This window comes from Mesocricetus auratus, unplaced genomic scaffold, assembly GCF_017639785.1.
Source record: "Mesocricetus auratus isolate SY011 unplaced genomic scaffold, BCM_Maur_2.0 Super-Scaffold_100037, whole genome shotgun sequence".
NCBI lineage: Eukaryota > Metazoa > Chordata > Mammalia > Rodentia > Cricetidae > Mesocricetus > Mesocricetus auratus.
In genome coordinates, this window is record NW_024429215.1 from 8,011,922 (window position 1) to 8,034,016 (window position 22,095).

Here is a 22,095-nt window from a genome sequence, read left to right on the forward strand (position 1 = left end):
TCCGAGTTGGGTTCCCAGCACCCACATGGTGGTCACAACCATATGTAACTCCAGTTCTAGAGAATGCACTGCCTCCTTCTGACGTGCATGCTGCCCACAGACATACATGCAGGCTGACTCTCATGCACATACAGTAAAACTAAACAAATGTTTACAACAAGGACAGCAAAAGCTACCGTCTCAATGAGAGGTGGCCCAGGAAGAGATGAAATTCTAGCAGTTAAAAATGGAAGGACACAGCTGGGTGGTGGTGGCACAAGCCTTTAACCCAACACTCAGGAGGCAGAGGCAGGTGGAGCTCTGTGAGTTCAAGACCATCCAGGTCTACAGTGTGAGTTCCAGGACAGGCTCTAAAACTATACAGAGAAAACCAGTCTCAAAAAACCAAAGTGTGTGTGTGTGTGTGTGTGTGTGTGTGGTGTGTGTGTGTGTGTATCCCTTGTCCATTGTAGGGTCCAAAGAGGTCAAGGACACCACAAGAAAACTCACAGAATCAATAACCTGGCTCATTGGAACTCAACAGATACAAAATCAACAACCAGGGAGCCTGTATGGGGCTGATCTCTGCATATATGTGATGGTTGTGTAATTGGTCCTCTTGTGGGACCTCTAACAGTGGGACTAGGGGCTATCTCCAAATTACAGGCTTTTAAGACCCTATTCCTTCTAATACTGGTTCACCTTGCCCAGCCCAAATATATGGGGAAGTGCTTAGTCTTACTGCAACTTGGTATGCCATGATTTGTTGATACTCATGGGAGAACTGTCCTTTCCTAAACAGAGATGGAGGAGTTGATTGGGGGACTGGGAAGAGAGGAGGGAGAGGAAACTTTGGTCAGGATGTAAAATAGATAAATTTCTATTTATGTATATGTATATATGTATAAATATGTGTGTGTATACATACTTGCATGCATACATACACACGAACTGTCCCTTGTCTGTGTGTTTCTCTTCACAGGCTGGAGAACTGTAACCTCACTGGGATCTCCTGTGAAGGAATTGCCTTTGCTCTCAGGCACAATAAGATGCTGACCCACCTGAGCCTGGCAGAGAACAACTTGAGAGATGCAGGATCAAGGCATATCTGGAGAGCTTTGAAATATTTATCATGTCCTTTGCAGAGACTGGTGTAAGTCTACAGGTATTTTCTTCCTGGAACTCTGTAGTGGGGAGGGGAGACTAGGAGACTATTAAGGATTCACTTATGCAGCAGGATAAGCATCATGATGGATTAGTTTTTTTATAATATGGAGGCAGCTGAGAAGAGACTCTCAGTGAGTGACTGTCTGGATCAGAGACTGGACCTTTGAGCATGCCTGTGGGCGATTGCCTTGAATGTGTTCATTGGAAAGACTCAGACTGAAAGTGGGTGTCACCATTCCCCTGACTTGTGACCTGGACTGTATGAAAGTAGACAAAGTGAGCAGAATATAAGCATGCATTCATTCATTCATTCATTCATTCTCTCTCTCTCTTTGTGTGTGTGTGTGTGTCTCTCTCTCTCTCTTTCTCTCCCCCCTCCCTCCCCTCTCTCTCACACACACAAATAAATAAATAATGCCAATTAAAAATAGAAATTAAAACTCCTTCCTGGTGAGATACCTAGCATTGGTCTCTCAGGCCCCAGCAATGAACAGAATTTACTAGAACGAAGACAAAAATGAAAGGAAAGGATGCTATAGAAACAATGGCTTTGGGCCTGGCATCAGTTTGGAAGAGCTCTTGACGAGCATGGTAGAATCACTGTGTTCCGTCTCCAGCACCACATCATAAAGCCAGGCACGCGACTACAATCCACCAATGGCAGGGGTAGGCGGGGAGGGGGCCGTGTTGGTCACGGGACTGAAGCAGGGTTAAAAGCTCAAGCTTGATTACACAGAGAGGGGCTGGAGGGATGGCTCAGCAGTCAAGAACACTGGCTGCTCTTACAGAGGACCTGGGTTCACATCCCAGCACCCACATGGCAGCCAGCTTACAACCATCTGTACGTAACTTCCGTTCCGAGGAATCTGACGCCCTCTTCTGGCCTCTGAGGGCATACTCGCAGGCGGTACACAGACACACATATGGGCAAAACACTCAAAATAAAAAGAAATGTATCATCAAAAAGAAGTATATGCTACACTACCATACAATTATATAACTTGGGGGCTGGCTGGAGAGATGACTCGGTGGTTAAGAGCACAGGCTGCTCTTCCCAGAGGACACAGGTTCAATTCCCAACACCTACATGGCAGCTCACAACTGCCTGTAACTCGGGGTTCTGACACCTTTACCCTAACGCACATAAAATTTTTTTTAATTATATATAATATATAATTCCAGGTTCATGGTGAAGTGTAAGTTAGTATCTCATTCCTTCATGTGCTCTGCACTCTATGCATGCACGCACATGCGTGTGCGCATGCTTGTGCCCACAAAAATGCAGAGGCCAGAGGGATGCGTCTCGTGTCTTCCTCTGATTTCCTCGAGAAGTCTCTCACTAGCCTGGAAGTTCATCGTGCTTGTCAGGCCGCTCCCTGAGTCTGTATAGCTCCGCCCCCCCTCGGTGGTGGTGTTATCAATGCTATCGGCCTTGCCTGACTTTTACATGGGTGCTTGGTACTCTCACAGCTCACGTCACTCCTTTCTGTGATGGAATAATAGTCCGTCCTATTCCTCCCTTGTCGTTGTTTGCATATCATCCATTCTTACCATGTTCAGACTTCACCTCAGAAAAGACCTCCCTGAACTCCCTAAATTTCTCAGCATTCACTGGACTTGTTTGTTTTAGTTTTTAGATTACTTGTTTGTTTTTTTATGGGACAGCCTTCTCTATTATTTAGCACTGGCTGTCCTGAAACGTGCTTTGTGAACCAGGCTGCCCTCACACTCACAGAGATCCACCTGCCTCTGCCTCCTGAGTGCTATGACTATGTGCACCACACCAGCCTACATGTAAGTTTTAGCTACATGTATGTGCACTACATGTGTGTCCCCTGTCTGTGGAGGTCAGAAGAAGGCACACCAGATCTCCTGGAACTAAAACTATGAATGGTGTGATTTAATGTGTGGATGTTGGGTACCAAACCCAGGACCACTGCAAGAGCATCAAGTGCTCTTAGCCACCGAACCATCTCTCCAGACCTGTCGGGGCCTGGATATGATATTTCAGATATAGGCCTCAGCTCAATTCCAGGAGCTCAAATCTCCTATTGTCTTTTAGATGTCGGCTGGTTACCTCCGGATGGCCTGGCCACAGTGGAGAATGGTTTCTAGTTTGTGTAACAATAGACCTAGGCCCCATACCCATCATGAGGGCTAGTGGGATGTGCCTGGGGACCAGGGGGATGTGTCTGAAGATTGGTGAGATGTGCCTTTACAGAAAGTCTAAGGGCTTGTGTACATGCATTCTAGGACCATCTCTAGGGTTAAAGGACGTATTTCCTAGTCAGCCCTGTTTATATGATAATAGATGTCTTCTGCCAGTACCCGTGCTTTTGGAAAGCTATTTAAGAGGATGCTTGAATAAACTGTGGTCTCCAGTATTGACTGGGAGCCCTCCTGAGATAACATGATGTCTCTGTCTCGTCCTTAACGCCACTGGGTAGCTAGGACTTCCCTGATCCACACTCCCCCACTCAGGGTCGGACCCGGGGCTGTTTGGCTGGTTCTGAACACAGCCCCAAAGACATCAGTCCAGAATAGATGGCCCCTTGCAGTGTAGGTCTGATACTAGCTGGACCCCAGCACAGACCCCAGATTTATTTCTTACTATCGGTGGTTATTTGCAATGGTTTTCTTCTTATTGGTTTGCTTTCTTGCCGAGATGGAAAAACCAGAGACCCAGAGATCTTAACCTAAATCATAACAGGTTTAGAAACTAGAGAGTTGGCCCAGCAGTTAGGAGTACTGCGGCTCTTGCCGGGAACCCAGGTTCGAGTCCCAGCATCCCCATGGTGGCTCACGGCGGTATACTAACTCTAGTCCTATGGGATCTAACGCCCTCTTCTGACCTCAGCAGGCATCAGACACAAACGAAGAAGCAGGCAAAACATTCATACACACGAAATAATAAAGTAAATAAATCCTTAAAAAATACACCATAAAAAAAAAAAAGCCGGGTGTTGGTGGCGCACGCCTTTAATCCCAGCACTCCAGAGGCAGAGGCAGGCAGATCTCTGTGAGTTCAAGGCCAGCCTGGTCTACAGAGAGAGCTCAAGGACAGCCTCCAAAACAATACAGAGAAACTCTGTCTTGAAAAACAAAACAAAACAAAAAAATATATACACCATAACAGGTTCAAGTAATAGGACTTAAAGTCAAAATTCTTGGCTATAGGTCTCATAGTCAGCTGCATATTTTTTTCACTTGCCAATAAGAACAAACATTGCATTTATCATGAGTTTGCTGTGAGGGCAATATTGGCAGTAGTGGTGGTAGTAGCTGCTGTCCTCTTTTTTAACTTTATTTATATTTGTATGTGTGCGTGCTCTGCGTGTTCACCTTCACACCAGCAGAGGGCGCCGGATCTCATTACAGATGGTTGTGAGCCACCATGTGGTTGCTTGGAATTGAACTCAGGACCTCTGCAAGAGCAGTCAGTCCCTTTAACCACTGAGCCATCTCTCCAGCCCCATTAATAAATATGGTCTTAAGAGCAATACACATAATCACACAGTAAATATGACTGCTATGATTTTGTGGAAATTTTCTACTTTTCTTTCTTTTTTTTGTTTGTTTTGTTTTTAGAGACAGGGTTTCTCTGTGCAGCCCTGGCTGTCCTGGAACTAGCTTTGTAGACCAGGCTGGCCTCAAACTCACTCTGTCTCCCAAGTGCTGGATTAAAGGCATGTGCCACCACTGCCTGCAATTTTGTGGAAATTTTCTAAATCTCATGGACACTATAACCCACATAACTGGTCTGATTTCTTTGCTCACTGGTTGCCAGGAAGTTCAGGGGACAAATATGTACCCTTTTCCTAGTCTCTGGGGATACTTCCTGCCCCTCCACTGAGGTCTCAGAGAGCTAAATTTCCAAACAGCAAAGCCCCGTCCATCATGCCAAATCCTGCCTGGGGAGAGACGAAGTTGGTCAAGTAATCATCCTCCCAAAATTATGGCGGGAATCGACACATGTTGAGGGGGGGGAAGACTACCATTGGCTTTTCCTAAAGTAACTGCCTTATCGGGCCCTTGAGGATAGTGTCGCCGTAGATTCTCCGGAGATTTCAGTGTAGAACAGCCATGGGCTCTTGAGACTTCAGGGTGGTATGGTCATGGACTTTCTGGAGATTTCAGTTGGACACTAATCTATTTTGTTTCCTTGATAAGAGTAAGTCGTGAGGAGTAACGTCTGGGCTTATGTCTCTTCTTGGTCCAAGTGGTTGTACACAGGAGACCTCAGGGGAAATGAGGTGGAAATAAGGGAGAGAGAGGAAAAGGGGGGAGAGGAGGGGAAGGAAGGACGCACAGCTGAGCAGGACAATCTATGCGCACAGGGGCCTGGCGTGGCGGGCCTGTGATCTCAGATACTAGGGAGGATGAGGCAGGAGGATGACAAGTTTAATGCCTGCCTAGGCTACAGAGTGGGCTTAGGGTAGAGTTCTGCCTAGAATCCCCCAGCGAGGAGCTGGGGGTGTGGCTCAGCAGTAGAGCACCAGCCTAAAATTCCTCAGTAAGGAGCTGGGGGGGCATTGCCCAGTGGTTAGGACACCTGCCTAGAATCCCCCAGTGAGGGGCTGGGGTGTGGCTCAGCGGTAGAGCACCAGCCTAGAATACCCCAGTGAGGGGCTGGGGGTGTTGCCCAGTGGTTAGATCACCTGCCTAGAATCCCCCAGTGAGAGGATGGGGTCGTGGCTCGGTGGTCCAACATTTACCTGGCTGGTGACCACATGGACTAAATCACGGCTAGGTGGATTCTCTCTGATTCTTCACAGCAGTTACACAGCAGGTAGTATTACCATCATAAGTTTTTTCTTCTGAGGAAACCGAGGTTCAGGGGAAGAATAGGTAGCTGTGTGAGTGGGTTGGCGGTAGGTGGGTGGGTGGGTGGGTGGTTTCCCTGGGTGGGTGTCCAGGGTGTTCAGCGTTACTCTGACCTGGCTCGCCTTTGGGCCTGGAGGTGAGCGTCATTCTTAGTCCCAGCCACCATGTCCTGTGCCGGGCACCCTCCCCCTCCCCCACACACATCGAGGAGCACCGGTCCGAGCTTCCAAGCTGCTGAGTATTTATTTATTTGGCCCCAGGAGCAGTTACAGGGGTCAAGCTGTCTGGGAAGAGCTAAGAGATTGGGAGGAAGGGGATAATAGGCTTCTCAGCTGATTGTCAAAGCAGAGGGGAGGACCCCGGGGCAGGGAATGTCAGACTTAGCCACCTCCCCGCAGGATCTCTGTGGTTTCTGGGGATGGGAGTGGTGCCGGGAGTTAGGAACGTTCCCAGCGTGGAGGTAGGAGTGGACGCGACGTCTGTGGAGTAGGGAGAGGCATGTGGGGAGAGCTGGAAGGAGCTGGGAGTCACGGATCTGGGGTCAGGCGCGTGCCTGACGGGGGGTCAGGGTGCAGGCATTGGCCTGGCTCGGTCAGGGGGGCGCAGCGAGTGCCACTGGGCAATGGGCCGCCTGGGGTTGGCCAACATGTCTGCCCAGTGCCGGAGGCCAGCCCCACCGACTGCGGCGCCCACCGCCACCCTCCCGATGGCCTCATTCTTGCCCAGCTTGTCGTAGTCCAATACGGTCAACTCCACCTGGACTTTCTGGAGTGGGGTGGCGGGAGAAGGAGACAGGAGGGTGACATGGAGAGCAGCGCAGGGGTCATTGCTAAGGACATTCTCTCCCTGCGACCAGGCTATGTGGGGGTACCCCACCCCCGCGGGAGTTTGGGGCAGGGAGTAGTGGCCGTTGGAAAAGACCAAAAGGTGCCCCGGAACTGGCCGTTGGAAAAGACCAAAAGGTGCCCCGGAACTTTTGTTCCTTTGAAAAGGAAATTCTTCCTTTCTTTCTTTTCTGCTTCAGAGAAACTCTCTCACTACATAGCCCTGCCTGGCCCGGAACTCGCTATGTAGAGCAGGCTGGCCTCGAACTCACAGAGATCCGCTTGCCTCTGCCTACAGCGTGCTGGGATCAAAGGCGTGCGCCACCAACACCCCGCTGAAAACGAACTTCGATGGAGATAAACCCACAGGACCCCGTTGTCCAGGGCTTGGTAGGCACCGCCTTAGAGATCAGGGCTCAGAAGGGACAAACAGGCAAGTCCTTGACAGGGGTGCCGTGACCCATAAAGGCTTTTCTCTTAAAGGAACTGGAAGGTCTGAGCTTCTTGGGGGGGCAGGGCTTGCTGGGGACCCGCATCCTGTGGCAAGGCTTGCTTAGGGGAGAGCATGCCCAAGGCCAGGTTTTAGGGTCAGGCCTCCCGGTCTCCAGAGAATGAAACGGAGATGAACAGGATCTGGTTTCTTCAGTGACGCCCAGGCCCCTTTTCCTTTGCCACTCCATCTCTGGGGTGGGGTGGGGGGGCTCCTGTGGTGGAAGCCGGGCACGGCTGCACTCACCTGCACTTGGTCACAGGGCACCTCGAAGCTGAAGGCCTCGTTGTAATAGGGGTTCAGGGTGTTCTTCTTAATGGTGGTTTTCTTCTTCCGAACCTTCTTGCCTCCCTGAAGCAGGTGTACCTTAACATAGGGATCTGGGGCGAAGAAGGGCACCCCTTAACTCCCCACTGTTCGTGCATGGGGAGCAGGCTGCGTAGGAGAGTGAAGACTCTTTCTCAGACCCCCATGCGCCCCTCAAATCCCCCCTTTCTGGATGAGATCAGTTCTGGGCTCTCCACAGCAGTATGGGGTTCTGCGACCCCCTCACATCAAGAAGCTGTGAGAAGCCGGGCGTTGGTGGCGCATGCCTTTAATCCCAGCACTCGGGAGGCAGAGGCAGGCAGATCTCTGTAAGTTCGAGACCAGCCTGGACTACAAAAGCTAGTTCCAGGACAGCCTCCAAAGCCACAGAGAAACCCTGTCTCGAAAAACCAAAAAAAAAAAAAGCTGTGAGAACCCTTAGGCGACCCTCCCCACCCCCGTCGTTTCGTTATCAACTTCGATACAAGTTATCTAAGTGAACCAAAAAAATGAGAAAATGCCTCCATGATATTGACCCACAGGCAAGACAATGGGGGGTTTGATTAATTAGGGGTTTGATGCGGGGGGCGGGGCAGCTAACTGTGGGTAGGGTCAACCATGGACAAATGGTCCCGGATGTACAACAAGCAGGCTGAGAACGCCATGGGAAGCCAGTAAGGGACACTCCTTTCCAACCCTCTGCATCAGCCCCTGCTCTGTCTGAGTTCCTGCCCTGACTTCAGTCAGTGACGGAACGTGACGTAAGAGTTGTAAGATTAAATAAACTGTTTCCTCCTCCCCAGGTTTTTTTTTTTAATCATAGTCTTTATCACAGCAATAGGAACTCTAACACACACACACACACACACACACACACACACACACACTACGTCATTTTTGTTTCGCACACACCTGAGAGTCCTCCTACATCCATCTTCTTCAGATTTTTAGCTTCCAGGACAATGACGGTGAGCTTTCCAGCCGTGGGGACATAGCGGAGAGAGAAGCAGATGTCCCCCAGTTTCTCCTGCTAAAAGGAGGAACGGAACCTATCACCCAAATTGGGCCGCTGCCCCTCGCTGGCTCACTCTGGATGATCCGGAGTCATGCACCAGGGATGTCAAATCTAGTCCCTGGAGCCAGCTAGCTCGCCTGAGCCAAAGAAAAGGGGTGGGGGGAGGACGGGGAGGCTTGCAGACTTGAAGGACTGGAAAGTCTGTGGTCTCTGGTCCCGAGGACGAATGGGCGGGGCCGCACATGCTCACCTCCTCCCTGGGCGCCACCTGCAGCTCTCTCCAGGCCTGCACCGGGCGCCCCAGGTTCACTGAACTCATGGGCACCCGCACCTCCCCGATGGCATCGTTGCGGGAGAAGCGGTCGAAGTCATACACAGCCATGACCAGCACTCTGCCCCCGAGCTCGACGTAGGGGACCTGGTGGAAGGAAATACAAGGGGGAGGGCAGGAAGTCAGGGAGGAGGAGGACGTGGGGGCATAGGATACTCAGGTGGACGTATAATGCGGCTGTAGACAGACATTTCTCTGGGCTGCCAGCTCCCAAGTAACCACACAGAGACTTCTTATTAATTATGAAAGCAGCCCGGCTGTTAGCTCAGGCTTGTCTCAACTAGCTATTATACCTTAAATTAACCTCATTTACATTAATCTACGTTCTGCCACGTGGCGTTAACTCTTTCCATCTTGCACCCCCTGTTTCCTCTCCCTGTCTGGCTAGCATCTCCTTTCTTTTTTTTCCCAGAGTCCTCTCTGTCCCCAGAAGTACCCCCTAACCTCTTCCTGCCCAGCTGTCGGCCATCCAGCTCCTTATTAAACCAACCACGGTGACACGTCTTCACACAGTGTACAAATACGCCATAACATGGAGCAGTGAGGCTCCAGGGGCCTCAATAAATCACGGGGATCCACGGATGGAGACCCACGTGCTAACAGAACACAAAGAGGAGCGTACAGGGACCAAGGCAACAGACAGCACGGGCATTGGCAGTGTTCCCAAGGATAATTCTAGGTCCCCGGAACAGCTTCCCACCTCTTGTATACACACACGCTGTCATCCATCATCGGAGCTGTGTCTTCTTCCAGGGAAAGCTGAAGGGTCAGTCCTTGGCGTTCCAGGGACTAGAGAGAGGTAGGCTGGGGACCACGGCGTAAGGACAGCAGGAACTCACCTTGAAGGCAAAGGTCTCCCCAAAGTGCGGATTCAGGGTCTGCCGGTGCACCTTGGTCTCATGCCGCCTCCGCTTGTCTGGCAGCAGATAGACACTGACATAGGGGTCCGAGGAACCTCCTAGGTCCAACGCTGCCAGTCCTTCAGCTTGCAAGATACCCACCAGGAGCTGCAGTGCCCAGACACCACTGATGACGGACTCTAGTTCCAGCCTCCTCCCAGGGACTCCACTACAAAGGGAGGGCTGGAGCCCCCGAGACCCTCCCCCAGCCCCTGAGACACTCCCCCAGGCCCCGAGACCCTCCCCCAGCCCCCGAGACCCTCCCCCTTCCGAAGGTGTTTCTTCCCTCCCTCACACCCACCTGGCCAGTCTGGAAGTCATAATCCAGTGAATACTGCAGTCGTCCTAACTGGTGCTCCTCTGATACCTGCTGTCCCGGCATGGATGGTGAGGGGTCCAGCTCCTCTATTTCAGGCTGAACCTGGAAAGCCAGGAGCAAGATGGTAGAATCTTCCCCTGAAACTAGTACCTTCCCAGGCTCAGAAACCTCAAGAAGCTCCCAGACCCCTCCATCTTATCTAAACAGTGATGGATTAGTAATGTCTGGAACAACATACCATAAAAGCAACATATTTGTCAGCATTTGATTAGTGATGTCTGCTATGGAAATAGGCATCATGAGCTACAGTCTGGGACTGTTTCATCCCTACATGTCCTAGTGAATGTATTGGGATAACAGAATACGAAGGAGAAATGGTGTATATATACCATGTGCTTAACATTTAGCATGTAAGTTTTTTTCTCTCTTAGACCATAGATTCTCAAAGTCTAGTCTCCATCAGAGATGAGTGGCAAAATACCGAGGTTTTTTTGATTCACTAGGTCTAGTGACATTGCATCCAAAATTTACATTGCAACGAAGTTGGAGGTGATCCTGACACAGATGACCTTTGAAATCACTGACTTAAGGAACAGGAATGGAGGCTGGGTTCCAGGACCCCCAAAAGGAATCCTTGTAGGTAATAATTATAATAACAGCTGCTTGTTGAGAAAGAAGGAGAGATAATGAGCTAATTGCCTTGAACTTGAGGCTCACACAGATGGAAAATGGTCCTGGGGGAGTTGCCTGGAAACCCCAGACTGCCTGGCCTGCATTCCACTCTACACTCAGAGACTTAATATTCAGATTCTACCATAGCCTTTCAATTGCCTAACACTTGGTTTTTTCTATAGCTTAAGTTATGTGGAGGCATGTGTCTTCACACAGATGTGTGCATGTGAGTGCAGGCACCTACAGGGGCCAGAGGCATTGGATACCCTGGGGTTGGAGTTATAGACGTTGTGAGCCATCCTACATGGGTGCTGGGGAGAGAACTTGTTCCCCTGAAAGAGAAACAAGTGCTCTTTTTAAATAGATTTTCATTATCTATTTTCATATGTATGTATGTATGTCTGTGTGACAATGTTGGATGGAGCCCATGGAACTGCTGTTACAGACAGTTGTAAGCTGCCATGTGGGTGCTGGGAATTGAACCCAGGTCCTCTGGGAGAACAATCAGTGCTCTTAACCACTGAGATATCTCTCCACACCCCCTAGGCTTTTATTTTTGAAGGATCTGTATAAGTCCTCCATGACTTTTCGTGTGTGTGTGTGTGTGTGTGTGTGTGTGTGTGTGTCCATTCATGCACATACATGATATATATGCTGGAACTCTCTCTCTCTCTCTCAAACATGCTGCATATAACTCGCTATGTAACCATGGATCACCTTGAATTTCTGGATCCTCCTGCCTCCACCTCCCAAGATCTGGGGTTACGGATGTGCACTACCATGCCAGGTTTGTGTGGTGCTGGGGGTTGGCCTTGGGCTCCATGCATTCCAAGAAATCACTCTACCAGCTGAACTACATTCCCAGGCTCCTGTCCCTTTCTTGGACAAACACTAGAGTAGGGCTCATGATGGGAATGTCCTTCCGTATATATGTTTGTCTTATTGGTTGATGAATAAAACACTGTGGCCAATAGAGGCAGGGAGATAGGTGGGACTAGGAGACGAGGAGAATTCTGGGAAACGTAGGCAGAGTCAGTCGCCATGTAGCCCGTAAAGGAGTAAGAAGTTTGGACCCTTCTCCAGTAAGCCAAGACCACATGGAAATACATAGATTAATAGAAATGGGTTAATAATTAAGACAGAGGTAGCCAATAAGAAGCCAAAGCCACCAGCCAACAATTTTATAATTAATATAAGTCTTGTGTTTTAGTTAGGGGCTCTCAGGGGAGGAATCCCTGCTGGGGGACAAAGAACCCTCATTACAGGATCATTTGCCCTCGTTACATGGAGGGTGCTCAGCCTTCCAGATGCCTCCACTGTGAACAACTCTCTGTTGACTCACCTCAAAATGCAATAACCAGTCCTCAATACCTGCTCTTCCTTTGACTAGAATATTCTTGTCCTGGCTCTTAGCTAAAACTCTGTTGTTTTGGTCTAGCCACAAAAACCACCTCCACCAGGAAACTGACCCTCTGGATTGTCAATACCACAGTGTCTGTTGGTGCCCTGCATATGACAACATCCCGAGAGAGAGAGAGAGAGAGACAGAGAGAGAGAGACAGAGACAGAGACAGAGAGACAGACACAGAGACAGAGTGTGTGTGTGATGTGTGCCTATGTAGGTTGGTATGTAACTCATCTATTCCCAAGTATGTGTGTGAAGTTCAAAGGTCAATTTTGGGTGCCTTCCTCTTTTACTCTCCACCTTATTTTTTGAGGCAGGGTCTCTCATTCAACCTAGAGTTTATCATTTCTCCTAGACTGGCTGGCCATGGAGTTCCAGGAATATGCCAGTCTCTACCACCACCACCCCCATCACCAGCAACGGAGCTATAGGTATGCAAACGCACGCCCAGCTTTTGAACAGGTAAGGGGTCAGAGCCATGACCCTCATGCTTCTTAGCAACCATTTTGCCTACTGAGTGTTTTTTGTTTTATTTCGTTTTATGTGTTTATTTACTTTATGTGTATGAGTATTTCGCCTGCACACATGTATGCGTGACATATGTGTGCTAGGCACCCACAGAAGTCAGAAGAGGGTCTCCCAGAGCTGTAGTTACAGATGGTTGTGGGCACTGAACCCGTGTCCTCTGCAAGAGTGGCAAGCTCTCTGAACCACCAAGCCGGCTTCTCAGCTCTGATTTGTTTTGTAGCCCAGGCTGGCGTTGCAGGTACTACACTGCTCTGACTGATTTTGAACTCACAGCATCCCCTACTGCCTCAGCCTCCCCAAGGGCTGGGATTACACATATGCACCATCACACCCAGCTCAGACACGAGAGTTAATCCTAGCTCTGATCCCCAGAATCCTGTGGGACTAAGAAGGGAAGGGACCAAAGACGAGGATAGCTGGGGAAACTGCGGGGAGTGTGCGTAGGGAAGGGTCGCACCTTATCGATGTAACTCCGGCCCAGCTCCTTCACTTCCTGGAGATGGACCTGGGCTTGGGCCTGGCTCTTCTTGCCCATCCGTCTCCGGCAGCGCTTCCGGTAGAGACAGAAACAGCTGCTGAAGACCAGGAGGCCTGAGCCCAGCACGATGGTGGCCAGGACCCAGGCAGGTACTGCAGAAAGGTGGACACAGCACACGTCAAAGCTCTGGGAAATTGGCTGGCTGGCTCAGGTTCGATTCCACATTGAAGCCTGAAGCCTGCTTTTCCCTCCAGCCAATTCCGTTCAGTTCAATTCCATGTTTTCCTTCCAACCAGCCTCACCTGTAAAGCTGAGCCGATGCTCTAACCCACGCTGACAAGATTTGTTGCCTCTTACAGTCCTGACGTCTCTACCCCCATTTTGATTTCTGCTTTGCTCACTCCTGGGTCTCAGTTTCCATTCGCTGATTTATGATCCCACTCCACGCCCCACCCTTGATCCGCTTCTGGTCCCCCCCCCCCCGAAGACCTGTCTCTCTTTTTCGGTGTTTCATATGCTAGTCTGGGACACTGACCGACGATCCCTGCCGGATTTTCCAGCCCACCAACCCGAGTCTTTGCATCTGAGTCCCGCCCCCTAGGGACCCAGCGGGGCTTCCCACTGGGGCAGGTCCAGGGGTTTCTCACCTGCCCCGTGCCTGATGCGGCTGGAGTCTGGAGGTGTCTCAGGCGCTGGAGACCCCGGGGTCGGGGGTTCCGGGAACATGGCGTCGGGTTCCCGCGGTGCTTCCTGCAGAGGTACCCAAGCACCCTATCCCCCCCACTCCTACCCCAAACATCCATTGAGTTTTCCGCGCATCAAAGACTTTCGGTGCACACTGGGAGTTAATCTCCGCCTTTCCAGGCCGAGGGCGGGCTTTTGGGGGACCCAATTCCATCACAAAGAGACGTCTCCTCACTGCAGGCACCCCCCCCCCACAACCACCCTCTTCTCCTCCTTCCTAGCCCTTCCCAAGGGTTTGAACCGGAAGCGGGCGAAGGCAGACGTGGGAACCAGCAGACCACTGTTGCCCAGAGAGACCGCCAGGCTCCAGGCAGGATGATAGCAAGGCTGGTTGCTGGGCAACGAGCCTGTTGCCAAGACAACGGGAGGGACTGACGCACGGAAAGGAAGACCGGGCGGTGCCGGTGCAGGGTCCCGCGGCACAGCCAGGGTGGTGGAGGGCGGGCGGCCTGTGGTCTGTGCATCCACAGCGGCTCCTCCCTCCGCATCGGACCCCTTGCGCCACCACTCCGGCTGGCGAAGTGGGGGGACCTCTGCTGGGCACCACCCCCCACATCCTCTTGCTCACGAGTCTCGCGCGCGCACCCCGACTCTGCACACCTGTTCTCGTGACCCAGTCCACCTCCTCTCTAAAGCCCCGGTGGGCATCTTCCCTATCTGCCCCCCTCCATCCTTCTCTCGCCCGCGTCTCTGCTGCCCTCTGTTGCCTGGCCTCGGTCTCTCTTGGTCTCTGCCTGCTTTTCTGCCTACCAACCTGCTCCCTTTGTCTCCACACCTGTCTCCCCGCTCCACACAGCCAAATCTCCTCGGTCGGGGCTTCTACCTGCTGCTCAGAGTTGATGATCCCTGTCAGGGTCCCTCCACCCAGTACTCACCCCTACCTACCCCTCCCACACACCTCGGTCCCCTCTGCGAACCGGACTGAGGATGTGGCCGGCTGGGACAGAGGGTCCCAGCAGCTCCTACCTGCTAGGTGGCTGGACAGGACCCTCCTGGAGGCGCCCGGAGTCGTGGGCTGCCGGGACCCCGCCCCCAGCACGTGGGCGGATGGCGCTGTCCCGTCTGCTGATCTAGCTCGGCGGGGTGGGGGCGCGGCTGAGTCCAGCCAGGCTGGTGCCTGCGCCCCTGGGTGTGAGCGCGCGCGCGCGCCCGCGCATGTATGAATGTGTGCATGTGTGTGTGCGTGCGTGTTCTGCCCCGGAGATAGGAGAACGCCCTGCTCCGCCCCTCGGCCCGCCACACCCGAGAGCCACCATGGCGCCCACGGACGTTGATCTTAGTACCCTAGAATGTTCTGACGCCTGGCTAAGTCATCGGACATCTACTCTGAGCACCAGCCCCCGCAAGACACACACACACAAACACACACACACCAGACTTTTTTTTTTTACAATGCAAAAATAACTGGATTCCAGAACACTCGGTTTTGGGATCCCTGAGCAACCCCTCTGGAGACTGGAGTATTCAGCTACCCAGATTCTCGAGGCAACGAATAGGAGCTTCCAACATTTCTGCTCTCAGACATCGCTTCCCCTTAACCAATCCAAGGAGGCGAGCCCTTACCTCCCAGGTCGCGGCCAACACAGAGGTCTGCTACCTCAGCCCTATCCGAGAGACTCGCGGTTCGAACCTGTATATGTATGCGTGCACGCACGTGTGTGTGTGTGTGTGTGTGTGTGCATTTGTGTGGAGGTCGGAAGATAACTTTGCATGTTTTCCTTCAGGTGCCACTCACCTTGTAAAAACTTAAATAACGTTTATTTATTTGTGTGGGGGAGTGGGCACGTGGAGGTCAAAAGACAGTCTGAAGGCGCCGGCTCCCTCCTACAGCCGTGTGGCTTCCTGGGGATTGAACTCAGGAAGGGTCTTTTCCAGCTGAGGCATCTCAGTGTCCCTGTCCATCTCGTCTTGAGAGACGGTCTCATCGGCCCGGGACATACCCAGTAGACTAGGCTGGCTGGCCATCAAGCCCCAGGGATCTGTCTGTCTCTGCCTCTTCCATTCTGCCGCTGCAAGCAAGTCCCACCACACCCAGCTTTTTCCACGTGGTTTCTGGGGGCTCAAACTCAGGTCCCATGTTTGCAAAGCAAGCGTTTTCCAACTGTGCTATTCTTCCAGTTCCAATCCTGTATATTTTTAGGGGGGTGGTGGAATATAATGGGTTCTTCAAGTTCTCCCCATCCGTGTTCAGGTGTTGTGATCTGGAACCCCCTCTCCTATCCCAGAGACAAAAACCCACCTTAGGGAGAATAGTAAAATAAATCACATAGACAGAAAGAATGTTCAGGGCTCCACGGCGATCACTAGCAAAGGGACTCCTTCAGCCTCCAGTTCAAGGAGACCGGTTTGGTTTCTGAAATAAGGGGGCGGGGCGGGGGGCAGGTACCTGCCTGCCCTTGCTCCTCAGGTAGCACAATTGCAGACCCCAATTCTTGCTTCTGAATCCAGGTTCCAACTTCTTTCTTTGGGACCCTGCATACCCTGACCGCAGTCACCTCCACTCAAAGAACAGGAAATCCCCTGGTTTTACCCCTGTCCTTGGGCTCCCAGCTCGCACAGAGCTCACAGTTGAAGTACACCAATCCCATCCTGTCCGTGGACAACAGGAGACAGCTTTCCAGTGTTCTGGGGAGCCTGGGACTGCAATCCTCAGTTCTCTCGGAGGTCCTGGTGTCTGGGCTCCATGGGGGGGGGGTCCATATCCAGCCTGAGTACTTCCGTGTGCATGGGCTCAGCACCCAGTAGCCGAGACCTCAGACTCGTGGGCTCTGATGGCAGCTATATTCTCGTAGACGCCTGCCACATTCTCATAGGCAGGGGATGAATTCTGGAGGGAGCTCATGATGCATTCGTGGAGGAATACATACTGGGTCTGGGGAGGTTCACAGAGATGAGCAATGATCCCCAAAGGGTCCCTCATCCTCCCCACCATGCCCACGTCCCCTATAGCCCCTCACCTCTGTCTGCACCATCAGTGGCCGGCTCTCTCTCATCTTCTTCAAGAAGTTGAAGGGACCCACCAGCCCCTCGCACTCCAGCTGTCGGAGCAGGACGTCCAGCGCAATGAGGGTGCCCGTCCGGCCCACGCCAGCACTAGGCAAGGGACAAGGCATGGGTCAGTAGCCAGAGGCGAGGGAAGGCTGGAGTTCCTAGCTGAGAGTGTATGGTTTTGGACCACCCAAAGAGTGTGACACTCAACAAGCCTCCATTTAAGCGGGGACGGTGAGGCAATGAGGACAGAGACTAGTGTTTTTTTCTGCGTCCGTCGGCCATGTTCTGTGAACGTGGCTTGATTTTTGTCACCGATAACTGTCATGAAAGCAGGCCCTGTCAGCACGCCCATGTTACAGGTGGCACCATGAAAACTGAGGAAAGAGAAGTCACGTGTGTCAGGGCATGCAGCTAATAACAGGTCTGGAACTGAAATTCACAGGAGGAACTCCCAACCTAATTGGTTTTGGGTTTGCTGTTGTTGTTTGGTTTGGTTTTGGTTTCGGTTTTGGTTTCTCAAAACAGGGCTTCTCTGTGTAGCCCTGGATGTCTCCTGGAATTCACTCGGTAGACCAGGCTGGCCCAGAACTTAAGAGATCCGCCTGCCTCTGTCTCCCGAGGGCTGGGATTACAGGTGTTTGTCGCCGGGTCTGGCCCCTAGTTGCTTTTTAAAGGGTTTATTTGAGAAGGCTGGCGGGCAGCTGGGATGGCACATGAGGAGGAAGACCCCACCTTTGAGGAGGAAAATGAAGGAATTGGAGGAGGAGCAGAAGGTGGACAGGGGAAAAGAAAGAGACTTTTCTCCAAAGAATTGCGATGTATGATGTATGGGTTTGGGGATGATCAGAATCCTTACACTGAGTCAGTGGATATTCTTGAAAACCTTGTCATAGAGTTCATTACTGAAATGCCTCACAAGGCAATGTCCATTGCACGACAGGGTCGAGTGCAAGTTGAAGATACTGTCTTCCTGATTCGAAAGGACCCAAGGAAGTTTGCTAGACTTAAAGATTTACTTACTATGAAGGAAGAATTGAAACGGGCTAGAAAAGCCTTTGACGAAGCCAACTATGGATCTTGACACCATTTGTAATATCTGAAATTTTGATATTTTGTTTGGAAACCATACATTATAACTTGTCTACAGTATATCATGATAGCTAAGTATGCAATGAAAGAGGTCTTCAATTTTAGCGTTATAACTTGAGCCTTCCATTGCTTGTGTTTGACTGTATTTAATTCTTTGCTGGGCTTTGATGACTACCAACTGTGTAGTTCCATCTGAAAAAGGTAAGGTAGTATTTAGATAGACTTGTGTAGTCCAAGCTATATACCATGGCTGCATAGTATACAGTCTAAATATCCTTTTGACTTTATGAATTTCAAGTTTTTGTGACAGTGGCAGGAGAAGTTATTAAAGAGAAAGAACTGGTTTGTGGTTTTTTTTGTTTTTTTTTGTTTGTTTGTTTTTTGGTTTTTCAAGACAGGGTTTCTCTGTATTGTTTTGGAGGCTGTCCTGGAACTCGCTTTGTAGACCAGGCTGGCCTCAAACTCACAGAGATCCACCTGCCTCTGCCTCCCGAGTGCTGGGATTAGGTTTGTGTTTCTTTTAAGGAACTAAGTTCTTGTAAGAATCTTTATCTGTCTTAATAGATCATTTATTTTAATATTTTCTAAAGAATACTTTTTTTTAAGAAACTACTATTCGTTAGTGTTAGTGGACCTCATCTTCCTTGGTAACAATAAAGTTTCTAAAGATAAATGCTTTCAGTAGTAGGGAAGGAAAAGCTTATAAACCTGATGTCAGGACAGGTATTTTGGGTGGTGTTATAGTGACGTAAATGTACGTACCTTCATTGTGAAAATGTGTAGTTGACTAAACCTTTGTGTGGCTGTGTAAAGCATTTTCATAGCTAAGGATATGCAGGCTTTGTGTGTATTTATCTTATTGCATTAAATCATTGTTCTATGTGGCTTATAATAAGGCTTAAAATTGCACTTAAAGAGGAAAAACGGGTTTATTTACTTTTAATTATGTGTATGTGTGCATGTCCGTGATGGATTTTGAGTCCCTAGGGACAGGGGACAGAGCTCCCCATTGGAGACGTCTAGGGTGGTACCCACCTGCAATGCACAATAGGAGGGCCTCCATCCATGTTCTGGTCCAGCCACTGCCGCAGTATCTTTCGGAAAGCCAGCAGGGGGTCTGGGGAGTAAGGAACGCCATGATCTGGCCAGGCCAGGTAGTGGAATTGGCGCACAGAGAGAGACTGCTGTTCTTTCACCTGGAAGGAGATGAGGACTGAGGAGCGTAGAGACTCCAGGAGTTTCTATGCCTAATGGGGAGTCTCTGGTATACACACTGCAGGAGGCTTCTTGAGTTCGGGGTGGGGTTGAAGGGACTTACGTGGAAGAGCTGGAGATCCCTCACTGCCCAGTTCTCCTTCACGTCCTCATTCACCAGTGTCACCTGCAACTGCCCATGAGTGCAGGGTTGAGAATCCAGAGGCCAGTAATGCTCACACTTCACCTGGGCAGGGAGACAGGGACAGTCAGAAAGCAAAGAACAGGGCATGTGTGTGTGCGCATGTACGTGCACACACGCCTGTGTGCATGTGTTAGTGCATGCATGCATTCCTGTGTGTGTGCTTGCGTGCGTGTGTTAGTGAGTGTGTGTGTTCACATGCATGCATTCGTGTGTGTGTGCCTGCATGCATGTGTTAGTGAGTGCGTGCATGTGTGTGTGTGTGTGTGTGTGCGCGCGCGTGCGTGCGTGCGCACTGTGGGGAGTGAATATGCCTGTGTGTGCATACGGGTAGGGCCCTCAAGATGATATTCATGATGGTATACGATGAGGACGACGGGAACTGAGTTGTCATGCTGGCTGTGCCTTACCACGTGGTACTCTCCATCTTGTCATGACGCGGGAGGAAGATCCTCCCCACATGCCAGCAGCGAGCTCTTGAACTTCCCACCCTCCAAAAGCATGAGACACATGGACTTCATTTCTCTATAAAATATCCCGTCTGAGGCCGGGCGTTGGTGGCGCACGCCTTTAATCCCAGCACTTGGGAGGCAGAGGCAGGCGGATCTCTGTGAGTTCGAGGCCAGCCTGGTCTACAAGAGCTAGTTCCAGGACAGTCTCCAAAGCCACAGAGAAACCCTGTCTCGAAAAACCAAAAAAAAAAAAAAAATCCCGTCTGTGGCATTCACTCACGGCAGCAGAACACGGACCAAGACAATACACACACACACACACACACAGAGACACACAGGCACGCACACACGCACACGCACACCCCTATGGACATTATGAAGGTGCAGGGGATGGGTCATGTTGGAGGATGGTTGGAGTTATATTGGAGAAATGCAGAGATGTGTAGAAGAGACTGTACTGAGTCAGGGTCCAGATGGGGCAGGGTCAAGGGCTGGTGCTCAGGGTTAGCACCAGGACAGAGATCTCTTCTCACCCGTCCAGACTCCATGCAGTTAGTTAGCATGACCAGGGTGCGGCTCTGCTGCTCCCACACCATCCGCCAGAAATCACCCACCGTGTGAGGCAGGGGACCCTGGGTTGCAATAAATTCCTTGGGGCTCCAGAGGCCCTAGTTGAGGAAAAGAGTCATGTCAAGGGGAGGCCATCATATGATCACTGTCCCCCTTCCACTCTTTGTCTCTCAAGGCTCACTGAGTGCTCCTCCCCCGCCACTGCCACCTTACAGGTATGAAGCTAGCGTTGATATAGTCGGAGCCTGGTTCCTCCTGGAGGGGCTTCAGGGGCACCCGGGACCAGTCATCTAGGAGAACACAGAAGCATCAGCAGTGTAAAGAGAGCTGTGAGAGCCGGGCGGTGGTGGCGCACGCCTTTAATCCCGGCACTTGGGAGGCAGAGGCAGGCGGATCTCTGTGAGTTCGAGACCAGCCTGTGCTACAGAGCGAGTTCCAGGACAGCCAGGGCTACACAAAGAAACCCTGTCTGGAAAGACAAAAGAAGAAAACATAGCTCAGCAGGTAAAGGCGCTTTCCACCAAACCTGATGAGCTGACTTTGATTCCGGTGGAATCACATGGTGGAAGGAGAGAACTAACTGTTCTTCGACGGCCACAATTTGCTGTGGCATGCGTGTCACACCAGCACACCATAAATAAATAAATACATGACGGCTTAGTGGAAAAGAGCATCCGCTGCTCTTGCAGAGGACCTGAGTTCAGTTCCCAGAACCCATGTTGGGGTGCACACCCACCTGGAACTCAGCTCCAGTCGGTCCAAAACTACTGGTCTCCGTGGACACAGTTGTATACAAAACACACACACACACACAAGTAAATAAAAATAAAAATGTAAAGGTTTTTTTAAAGTGACTAGTGACTGAAGAAGTCATCTGGCCTCTACATACAAATATGCAAACCTACATGCACGTGTGTGAGCACACGCACACATACGGGGGGTAGAGAGAGAGATAGAGAGGGAGAGAGAGGGAGAGAGCTGGAATGGGGTGAGAGGGAGAGAGAGAGACAGACAGAGAGAGAGAGAGAAAGACAGACAGACAGACAGACAGACAGACAGACAGACAGAGCAGGAATGGGGTGAGGGAGAGAGAGAGGGAGAGAGACAGAGAGAGAGCAAGCAGGAATGGGGTGAGAGGGAGAGAGAGAGACAGACAGACAGAAATAGAGAGAGAGAGAGAGAGACAGACAGACAGAGCAGGAATGGGGTGAGGGAGAGAGAGAGGGAGAGAGACAGAGAGAGAGCAAGCAGGAATGGGGTGAGAGGGAGAGAGAGAGACAGACAGACAGAGAAATAGAGAGAGAGAGAGAGAGACAGACAGACAGAGCAGGAATGGGGTGAGAGGGAGAGAGAGAGACAGAGACAGACAGACAGACAGACAGACAGACAGACAGACAGACAGACAGAGCAGGAATGGGGTTCTGGCGGACTCCACCCAGAGGCAGAGGAGGGTGACCAGCAGTGGACACTCACAGGGCAGTACATTCCTGTAACGGTTCTTGGATGTGTTCTCTAAAGCCGATGCTGTCGACTGAGACTGACCTTGCTCCTCCAGAGTCAGTTGCTAGAGACAGAGAGAGACAGAGAAGAGGGTCAAGATGTTGGATTTTCTTTGC

The 22,095-nt window shown here is 51.0% G+C and overlaps 3 protein-coding genes across 7 annotated transcripts in view; 1 reads left to right on the top strand and 2 right to left on the bottom strand.

Moving 5' to 3' along the window:
- Positions 1-18,388, top strand: LOC101830195 (transcription initiation factor TFIID subunit 13-like). Of its 3 annotated transcripts, XM_040734060.1 has the most exons (3): positions 1-5; positions 2,528-2,530; positions 17,674-18,388. In XM_040734060.1, the coding sequence occupies exon 3, from the start codon at positions 17,679-17,681 to the stop codon at positions 18,051-18,053; it is 375 nt and encodes a 124-aa protein (XP_040589994.1). In that variant the 5' UTR covers positions 1-5; positions 2,528-2,530; positions 17,674-17,678; the 3' UTR covers positions 18,054-18,388. The 3 variants fall into 3 exon arrangements, with proteins under 3 accessions (XP_040589994.1, XP_040589995.1, XP_040589993.1); XM_040734061.1 differs by lacking the exon at positions 2,528-2,530; XM_040734059.1 differs by lacking the exon at positions 2,528-2,530 and having other exon boundaries at positions 17,662-18,385.
- Syt5 (synaptotagmin 5) lies at positions 6,195-15,118 on the bottom strand. 3 transcript variants are annotated; one of them, XM_021235386.2, is made up of 9 exons: positions 14,948-15,118; positions 13,885-14,023; positions 13,217-13,389; positions 10,137-10,256; positions 9,776-9,943; positions 8,856-9,023; positions 8,503-8,617; positions 7,531-7,664; positions 6,195-6,735 (listed from the first exon to the last, which is right to left on the bottom strand). In XM_021235386.2, exons 2-9 carry the CDS (start codon positions 13,961-13,963, stop codon positions 6,535-6,537), a joined length of 1,158 nt encoding a protein of 385 aa, XP_021091045.1. In that variant the 5' UTR covers positions 13,964-14,023; positions 14,948-15,118; the 3' UTR covers positions 6,195-6,534. The 3 variants fall into 3 exon arrangements, with proteins under 3 accessions (XP_021091045.1, XP_012979098.1, XP_005084186.1); XM_013123644.3 differs by having other exon boundaries at positions 8,503-8,620; positions 14,948-15,115; XM_005084129.4 differs by lacking the exon at positions 14,948-15,118 and having other exon boundaries at positions 8,503-8,620; positions 13,885-14,882.
- Positions 15,721-22,095, bottom strand: part of Ptprh (protein tyrosine phosphatase receptor type H) — a 25,406-nt gene continuing 19,031 nt past the window's right edge. Inside the window, exons 12-18 of the mRNA XM_040734058.1 lie at positions 21,953-22,043; positions 20,693-20,769; positions 20,443-20,577; positions 19,380-19,502; positions 19,097-19,257; positions 16,939-17,074; positions 15,721-16,853 (exon numbers count right to left, since the gene is read on the bottom strand). Of these exons, the coding sequence (XP_040589992.1) occupies positions 16,713-16,853; positions 16,939-17,074; positions 19,097-19,257; positions 19,380-19,502; positions 20,443-20,577; positions 20,693-20,769; positions 21,953-22,043 (864 nt within the window). The 3' untranslated portion in view covers positions 15,721-16,712. The remainder of the gene's footprint in view (positions 16,854-16,938; positions 17,075-19,096; positions 19,258-19,379; positions 19,503-20,442; positions 20,578-20,692; positions 20,770-21,952; positions 22,044-22,095) is intronic.

Bases quoted from the DNA above. Each gene is read 5' to 3' on its own strand.
- Syt5 (XM_013123644.3), bottom strand. From the start codon at position 13,963: ATGTTCCCGGAACCCCCGACCCCGGGGTCTCCAGCGCCTGAGACACCT. The intron at 10,257-13,216 runs GTGCGACCCTTC...CTGGCTTTCCAG, and splicing joins GCCGGAGTTACATCGATAAG to GTTCAGCCTGAAATAGAGGA. The intron at 6,736-7,530 runs GTGAGTGCAGCC...ACCCCACTCCAG, and splicing joins TGCCCTGTGACCAAGTGCAG to AAAGTCCAGGTGGAGTTGAC.
- LOC101830195 (XM_040734060.1), top strand. From the start codon at position 17,679: ATGGCACATGAGGAGGAAGACCCCACCTTTGAGGAGGAAAATGAAGGA.